The sequence below is a fragment of the Erpetoichthys calabaricus genome, chromosome 1 (genome assembly GCF_900747795.2).
Source record: "Erpetoichthys calabaricus chromosome 1, fErpCal1.3, whole genome shotgun sequence".
NCBI lineage: Eukaryota > Metazoa > Chordata > Cladistia > Polypteriformes > Polypteridae > Erpetoichthys > Erpetoichthys calabaricus.
Genome location: NC_041394.2, coordinates 75,276,381 through 75,285,981, shown reverse-complemented (window position 1 = coordinate 75,285,981; position 9,601 = coordinate 75,276,381). Strand labels below are relative to the sequence as shown.

At 40.5% G+C, this 9,601-nt stretch overlaps 1 protein-coding gene across 1 annotated transcript in view; it reads right to left on the bottom strand.

The window, feature by feature from the left end:
- Positions 1-5,569: 5,569 nt before the first annotated feature.
- The window catches only part of LOC114652083 (muscarinic acetylcholine receptor M1-like), an 89,998-nt gene continuing 85,966 nt past the window's right edge, over positions 5,570-9,601 (bottom strand). Inside the window, exon 2 of the mRNA XM_028802275.2 lies at positions 5,570-8,071. Coding sequence (XP_028658108.1) covers positions 6,362-8,071 — 1,710 coding nt within the window. The 3' untranslated portion in view covers positions 5,570-6,361. The remainder of the gene's footprint in view (positions 8,072-9,601) is intronic.

The following is a 9,601-nucleotide window of genomic DNA, read 5'->3' as shown; positions in this document are numbered from 1 at the left end:
CTATGAGGGTGCGGCAACGCGTCATATCAGTGCGTCCTCCTAACCTCTCACTCTATTGTGCCTATGTGACCACACAGCAATACCCAAACTGTTACGAAGCAACATTTGCACTGTTTTGTGTTTTTTGTATCTCACACCCTCAAACACCTTTATCATAAGAGCATCCCTTATCTACGATGGAGTGTTCGATCAGAAGAAAATATAAAGCTGGTTTTAAATTAAATGTCATTGAAGTAGTGAAAGAAATTGGTAACTGCGCTGCTGCAACAAAATATTTGTCTGAGACACTGATGCGAGATTGGAGGAGGCAAAAACATGTAAAAAAAAAAAAAATGTAAGTGTTTTAAGCATTTTTCAGGGGTCTGATTTTATGATCGATGTTTCTGGTTTCAAGACCCAACTCATATCTGACTACAGTTCCAGTTTAGCCCTGTGATAAATGCTCTGTGGCTTTGGGCAGATTTTAAATAAATAATTGTGATCTGTGACGTGTAAGCTCCATAGGGGAGGGGGGGGGGGACCATCACGCTCCGCTATAAAGATGATGGAGGCGCCTGGCTGATTTGGAGTATGCACCAGCAAGTGCGAACATCAGTCAGGTGCCTCATTATTGCTGCGGATGGAGCTCTGTCTCACATCTAAGCCCCATTACGAGTGCCAGCATAAGAGGAGCCTCCATGGAACAGAAAGAACAGGGGGCAGTGAGAACAGCAATGGGTGGAGAGCAGGACGAGCCAGTCAGCCAGTGTACGAGAGGCAGCGTGAAGGATCAGCACTCTTGGGGCAGATTGTCCCTACTAAATATTTGTGGAGGAGGGGGTGCGATCATGGCGGAGTCCTCCCTAGGAATCTGAGGCATGCCAGGGGAGCGAGAAGGATGACAGGAGCGGTCACTGAGTGGTCTAGCTGATGCCGCCTGAGGCAGCTAAGATGGGGGTCGGGTGGTGAGGACCGTGGCTGCAACTGTCTCCACCAGCTGAGCGAGCAATGGGTGAGCTGGGGGCACAAATATATAGTTGTGTTGGGTTTATCTGACGGAATATTATGGGCCCGATTGACTGTGTAGGTTTTCTTTTCATTTTAAGTCTGGATTTTAAACTCATGAACTCACTGTTTTAATACATTTATTTTTGAAGAGAACACTGCACTATTTGAACACTGTCTATTTGACTTTGCTTTAAATAAAAGCACTGAGCACTGTTACACCTAACCCTTGCTATGTGAGTGTCCTTATTTGCTTGGCTCATTCTTGGTTATGTTATCGATGGAGGCAGGATCAAGAAGCTCCCAAATAGGAGTGGAGCCAACCTGCACCATCACAAGCCCCCAGGTTTGTTCAAAGAGAACTGTTTAGTGAACTTTGTCTAGCTCTGTTTATGTCACCTGTTCTGGTCACTTTCTAAAATTCTTATACTGTTTTGTTGGTATAGCTGAAGAAAACCCAGACGCACAATCAGAATATGAAGACTCCCTGCAGACTGGAATTCAAATGAAATTGTTTTGAACTACTCTAGAGTGCGATTGGCGTGTTCACATCTACCTAAACAAACTGAATTAGGGGGGCAATCACTTCAGATTTCGAAAAAAAAACCACTCAAAGGTTAAAAGGCTACATTAGTCATATTTGGTGATCCACGATAGATACCTGTGTATTCCATTTCTACTTGACAACGCTGAGTTGGATTAAGTGGGTTTGAGGATGTTCTGTAATTTGGCAAAAGCTTTACCATTGTGATATAAAAGTCTTTATTTTTTGAAAAGTTGAAGTCTTGTGTGAAAGATGCCATATAAGAGTTTATGTATTAATTATCTACTTTTATGTAAAGTCGCTTTCAGGTCACAAAAGTGTGAATATTTTTGTTTTTAAGCTCTGGGATGATATGAAGTAGTAGTTAGCACCACCGCCAATCCAACAGCCTTGAGCTTCACCTTCTTGTGTCTCGGCGGCGATATCACACAAGTATACTGTACATATATTCACTTATTGACAGAGGACATGATTTTTTGTAGTCTGTGACGAACAGAATGTGGAGACCAGGAAAATATCACACAGCATATTCCAATACTTTTTATTATTTTTTTCAACAAACATTAAAGCACATCTTGAATACGTGCTACATTGTCCATCCAAAGTCGACTATACACTGAAAAATATTAACAGAGCACCCACATCCCCTATAGAAATTCTTTGTACCACAATCTAGAATGAGCCATTCCAGACATGTAAACACAGAATAAATGGTGACATTTCTGCTCTCTAAACTCATTGTATGAATATTTAGGGGTGACATCTGAATTGTGTGTATAAGGGGAACAATAGTAAAGATCAAGAGAGAATGCAAAGCAGCGGTTAAGTCAATGAATTGTGTAAGATTTATAATGACTCTGCATTTCAAGCTTTAGTTTTCATGTTTTTATAGGCTTCACCATCCTATTGTGTATTTGGTGTTTCAGATCTGTTGTGACTTGTTTCAAATGTTTGGCTTATCTTTATGGCGCCCAGAACTTGATTTAACGGTAAGGTTTTGCTTGCTTAACTTTCCTTCTGTTCTAACGAGTGTGCCCTGATTTTACTGCTTTAGTAAATCCGTCAGCTTGACGGACAAAGCGGACTTTAATGAGAAGCAACAATGACATTTATTGATATTTTGTAACTGTATGTCTATAGGTGTACTGTATATAAATAAAAAGGGCCAGTTAACTGTCTGTGGACTTTTACGAACTGCTGAGCACTTTTATAACTCCAATACAAATTGTGTTTAGCCCATGCAGAGTTTGTTTGCTTGAAAACAATAGGGAGAAACGAGCAGGACATCTAGATAAGTCTGAATAGATCATAGATCTTCTGAGATGTCTTACTTTACATACAGCTGAAGCCCATGCAGGCAGCTCAGGACTTCCTGCATACTTCAGCAGACATGAAGTTCATATGCCAGTATGTCCATGCAAAGCCGATTGTTATCCTTTCATTCACAGTTTGCATTTCTGGTGTGCTGATGTCAGTTTGCATGCACATTATTGCACAGATAACCCTTTGGAGGAGTACAGTCGATGTCTTTTTTTTTCTGTCGGCACAAGTGTGGTTCTGCATATGTGAGAAGTATGAATTTGCCCTTAGGGTCACAACCGTACAAGTTGTGGACAAAGCACTTGCTAGCTGTCACTCACACTGATCCAATTTAGAGATGCCATTCAGCGTAATCTCTGGGGTGTGAGAGAAAACCCACATGGACATGTAGAGAATGTGCAAAGGCCACACAGACCAGCCTAGGAATCACCTGAGTAACATAGGTTAAACCTTCAGTTTTCTGAGGACCTCTAACTTCATTCATGAAGTCACCTTCACTTGACTCTTAGGTATGGAGTCATTTATAGAGATGTTTTTTTAATTAAATGTTTTTAAGGTTTGGATTGCAATGACAAGTTTAATCCTTATATAGTAGCAATTTTTAACAGCATTGAGTATTGGCGAGAGACAGATGAATGCTTGATTTGGAGAGGCTGGAGACTCCAGTTATATATTTATTAGGCAGATGGATGCTTTGAAATTAGGCTGATTCAGTAAAGTGCAGACATCTCATCCAGGGTCATCTTTGGCCTTAAAACTGATGCTGCTGGATGAATGCACGTCTGTTCTTGTTAAGATTGTTTAAGCACAGTGTCTGCCATTTGAAAACATGTCTATGTTTGTGTAAAATTCTGGATACTTCTTACCTGCTTAGAGTGAAATAAAAATCCCTGGGAAAGTTACTATATATTGTCTAAAATGATTAAAACACATTTATGTAAATGATACCCTGAAGGACTCTGGCTCCACAAATTCTTTTCAAGTGTACCAAAACTTAAAACATACATCACAAATACATTATTATTTGTTTCTGATTTAGAACCACTAGAGGGCAATGAAGGACAGTTGATAGCAGCCTAACCAGTCTACCGTACTTTAAAACTGCCGAGGTACTCCAAAGGAACAACAGTGCAACACTACGGGGGCTGCGGTCCACTTTGTAAGCTTGAATTAGCACCACAATTGACTGCACCAGAGCTGATTTAATTTTTTTTTTTAAATTGCAATTATAAATTGTTCAGTTGTTATCACTGGCAAGACTGATTTTGTAGATGGCCTAGTTACCTGATCTGGTGGTCCCCTTGGTTTTAATTCCAATCCTTGCCAGTAATAGCTGATGACACAGGCTAGAGACTTGGGTGAGTTTAGAGGGTTAAGATTTAAATTGGACAATAAAACTGAAAAGGAGGTCATCTTTAGGAAATGGGATAAAAACATTACTTTTTGACTAAAAAACAGTAAACCAAAGTATACTTGTGATATAATACAGTTTACTTAAGAGTTAGCACATAAATATCTAAATTATCTTATTACTTTAGAGTCACTTGTTCAGAATTAGGTCACTTACTCCAAAGCTCCACCAGATTCTGTTTTCCATTACAAATGACTTCTAATTTGGCTCAGAAAACCCACCCTGACCCACCTGATTGAAGAAGAGCCTGGAGACTTCTAAAGGTGCTCCTCCCTCAGTCCAAAGACTGAATGTACCGCTGACTGGACCGCCAATAGTGAGTGTTGATGGATGCCTGCTATTCAGTCTGGAGTATACTTTCTCCTTGTCATGACTGTGTACAGGGGAAAAGCAGTTCACAAAATGGATGAATGAAGCATACAGTATGTCAAGTTGGCAACGGACACGCTAGAGGACCAGTTTAAGAAAATAAGAATAGGAAAGTCCACATTTGTCCAGAGAAGATACAGAAGAGCTGTTAGAGGGCTGGGCTAGTCCATACTTTTTAAGGCAATTTTTGGACATCCAGATGCTAAATCCCTGATCCTATTATGACAAAATAGGCAGTATACAAACATACAAGTTCTTGCCATTAATAACATGCAAGCATGCCACTTTGAGAGCAACGGTTGGCTTCAGGTTACTAAATGAGGACAACCTTACAAAGTCACTTTTGTCCCAGATTAGAAGCTGTTCATGTGACTCTTCAATTGTACTTATAGAATCACAAGCTAAAGATGGAGCAACCAGACTCGAAAAATACAAGCTTCATGTCTGGCAAACAGGGTAGCTGAGCTCCATCTGATAAAATGAAACATCCATGTTTAGTTAAAGAGGGTGACTTTGTTTCTGATTCCTCACCTGGCCACTCTCTCAGGAATCTGTGCATGTACTCATTTTCTTGGGGTAACCTTCTTCCCTTTTGTGTCTCTAAACCCTCTGAGACAACTGTAGTGCTCTTTGATAAATGCCACCAAGTAAGTGCTGGTTCTTACTTGACGACTAATGCTGCCAGCTTGCCATCACTGTATTTTGGACAAAGTGGGCTAAGAAAATGGGTAGATGGATAATTCATTTGAAAAAAAGGAGAAGGCAAGCTATCATTTGTTTCTTTTTCTGTAAGTGTTTTCGGTTAACCACTGCATCACCCTCACTTTGTTTGACCATCTTTTGAGATATACCATATTATTTTTTTCCTCTTTGTTTCCTCTGGCTAGTAAGTCTTTTTGCATTGACCATATTTACAAAAGTTGAGAGACAGACTACAAATCTCCAGGATGTAAGTGTCAACCACCTTTTATTTAGGAAGCTAACAAACATTTCATAAGTGGCAGTTCTTCCGCATGTGACTGAATGGTATGTTTTTAAACAGTATTCTTTTTTGCTAAATATATATTCCTTCTAGAATAATCAAATTCAAATTTTGCTAGTAGCACCTTTTCTCTCCAAGCTGACAGATTCCCATGTCCAACATCAACATTCCTTTTAATGGAAACCAGTTACTAGTATTTTTGGCAGCTGGAAACTGCTTGTGTTTATTCTTGCCTCCAGTTACTTACTGAAGTGCAAGAGGACACTGAAGCTCCTCTAAAGGAGAAAGAGAGTAAAATCCCATTTGAATCCACCCTGAACATAATAGACAGGGAGTGCTCATACTAACACCCTGAACTAAACTGTTGTCATTATTCATTTTTTATAAAGACAAACTTAAGATCAAACCCAGAAAACCAACACATTTTAAGCATAAAGCAGATGAAATTCCTGTAAGCTTTCTGCCACAGTTCCCCCAAAGAAAGAAGAAATTCCACAGGCTCCTGCTCTTGCTTTTCCTTCACCAGGGCTCTGCCCTTCTCACCTGGTTGAGAGCAGTCCTCCAGGCTAACTGGAAACACAGTGTGCCTGCGTCTTCCCTGGCACGGTCTCGCCCCAAGTCTTCATTAGTCTTCCTGTGGCTTTACACATATGCTGCTGACCGTGCCACCGTGAAAACCTTGGGCAACTGTTACTGTCTCGAGGCATGCTCCTTGCGAGCATTACTCGGCCCAGCCTGTGTCAGTCACATTCTAGACAGAGCTACTTTGTGTCTTACCACGCAAAGAGGAGGGGGCACTTCTCTGAGGTCTCCCCCACTTACGCTTGTCCCATCGGCACATGAGCAGCATCTTAAAAGTAACCCTGAAGTGTTCATTGCAGAGAGCATAGCACACTGGGTTCACAGTGCTATTGATATAGCAGAGCCAGTAACCGAGTTCCCAGAGTTTCTCAGGAACACATTTCTTACAGAAAGGGGAGACCAGCACCATGATATTGTAGGGAGTCCAGGTTAGAATAAAAGCCAAAAGAATGGCACTGAGGGTTTTGGCAGCTTTCTTCTCCTTTATCAATGATTGGTTCTTTCTCTTTTTCCCTTTGGCTGCTACAGCCTGTGCTTTGCAGTGGGCTGTGAGGGAATTTAGGCTGCTTGCAGTGAGCTGAGAAGATCGCTTCGATGCACTTGGAGTTGCAGTGTTTCTGCTGTCATTCATCACTCTGGACAAATTGCGATCCACCACTGCAGTCATACCTGTGTGGCCTTCTTTCTTGGCTCTGTACTTCCCCTCTTCATCCAAGCTGTCAGTCTTGTCCTCACTTTCATTTTGCACTAAGGGAACACGGCCAACAGCTGAACAAATGGTCTTCATTTCTAGTGCAGACTCTTCTTCATCTGATGAAGTGGAATTTTCTGGAGACCCTTCTTCTTCGATGTTGATCCAGCTCCCATTGGTGCTGATCTTACTTTTGTAAGATGTCTTCTTCAGGAAAGGCCAACATGTATTCTTACCAAGTGTGGCTGGACTTTGCAGGTTTCCATTTTCTCCTGCTTGTGTAGTGGTGGTCTCCCAACTACTGTTACTTTTTGTACTGCTGTTGGATATCCGCTGGGTTTCTTGGCCAGTTGAATCTCTACTTTCAGAACCCATTAGTCCTTTAAGCTCCTTACTTCTTTTTCTGGTTTCCTTGTAGATTCGCCAATAAAGTATAATCATTATACTCACTGGTAAATAAAAGGCAGCAATGGCTGTTCCAAAGGTTATGATAGGCTGTGACAGAAACTGAATGTAGCATTCATCTTGCGGAACTGTCCTGCTACCAACAATGTATTGCCAGAATATAATTGCTGGTGCCCACAGAACAAAAGAAATTGCCCAGGCTAGTCCTATCATAATTGCTGCTCTTTTGGGGGTCCGTTTTGCTCGATAAGTGAGGGGTCGAGTGACAGAAAAATAGCGGTCAAAGCTAATGATTAGTAGGTTCATGACTGAAGCATTGCTAGCCACATAGTCAATTGCCAGCCAAATATCACAGCAAAGGTTTCCTAAAGCCCATCGTCCCATGATGATGTAAGTTGTGTACAAGTTCATAGAAATGGCTCCCAAGATGAGGTCAGCACAGGCTAGACTCAACAGAAAGTAGTTGTTAACAGTTTTCAGGTGGCTGTTTACCTTGAATGCTATCATGACCAAGAGGTTTCCAATGATGGTGACAAGAGATAATGTTCCAGTGAAAAGAACAATGAGGGTCACCTCCCATACTGTGTGGCCACCAAGGGGATCATCCAAACTGAAATTAGGGGGTAATGTAGGTTTCAAAGAAGTAGAAATCATGGAAAGGTTCATCACAGGACTGGTGTGTGGCAGGGTGACCTGAGGCATTTTTGACTCAGGTTCTGTGCAGAAGATAATGTCTCTTTGATGAGTTCTTCCAAGGACATTAGCAGCAGCTTTACTCTGAATCTGGGAAAAAAGAAAGGTGATTTAATGTGGCTTTTTAATTTCAAACTATCTGTAGAATCATATAATAATAGAAAACACTACAGTCACACAAAATGTTGTTCTTTGTGGGTAAAGACATCCTTTTAAAGCACAGCATTTAGCAATCAGTATCTGATCTATTTCTAAAGTAGGTACCTAGTGATCTCCTATATACACCAGGCCATATATTGTGGAAAAGATAGCATTTTATTCTTTAAATTGACCAGTGAAAAGCATTCCATGGTTCTGCAGTGTTTTGAGTGTATTTTATATTTATGCATAAGCATACTGTACACATGCATTCATTTCACTAGATAATTATATAAAATATACTTAAAAAAGGAATTAGGAAATCTGCACGAACAGGTATTTCATTGACTAGGTTTACTCATGACCACTATTGGAATTCCACACTTTAGACAAACCATAAAATGACAGTAACCTGGCAGAGCAGGAACTTCTTGACCTTACAGTACTTGTTGTTCTGCCATAATACTCTAGGAATTTCTTAAAGGTACATTGGCCTTATCATGCAAACAGTTTGAAGAGACAAAATATGAGGCTTTGGGTGTCCTGGGACAGCTTGATGTGGCATATGCTGGATGATTCTGACAGTGGCATAATAGTGAGACAGAGTGTGTCCTGTGCGTGCTGTTGTCTCATCCAGGTTTGGTTTCTGTCTTGTATCCAATGCTGTCATGACAGACTCTAGCTCATTTTCACCATGTATTGTAATACCTAAATTAGAAAAATTAATGCATGGATGAATAACTGAGTTGCAGGTCAAAAAACAAATTTAACAGCTTTTTTGTTTGAAATTATACATCATCCTAGGGGCTGGATGTGTGATAAACAGGAAGAAACAGACAAAAGAATAACTTGACAAGAGAGTTAAATGAACATGAAGAAAAAAAACTTTTTATTAACAGATTTTTCCAAAAGATATGCTTAGTGAACACTGTAGAAAAAAGTGAAGAATTCCAAAAGTTGAAAAATTCATTTTTTCCAAACTCTAGTTTCTCTTTCTCCTTGCGTGCCAATAATAGATTTTAAAAGTCCTATGATCGTTAGTTTTTTTTCATTTATATTCATCAATACCAAGTCATCACTTATTATCTATATATATCAAGCGGTAAATGTTGTCTCTCACACCAAAGTTTGCAAACCTTCGGGCCTTAAACTTTGACCTTAATTGAGAGCTTGCGACGTGATATGTGTAACATCATCTAAGAACTGGAGTTGCAGTCTACCTTGCCCAAGGAACTGGGTTTCAAATCCTTCTCATGGCAAGCTGTGTGCCTTGGCTGAAAGGACAACAGCCATGTTGACTTCTATTGAAAGCAAAGAACACTGCACAGGCTGATTGACCATATTTATCATGTCATACACTCTATGCACAACAGAAAGTTATACATGACCAAAGAATTGGAAGTGTGGGCTTTCTCTGCCATGTTTCTGGCCTTCAGGTCCTTCTCATGGCAGGTGGAGGTACAGCCACACAACATAGCCGAC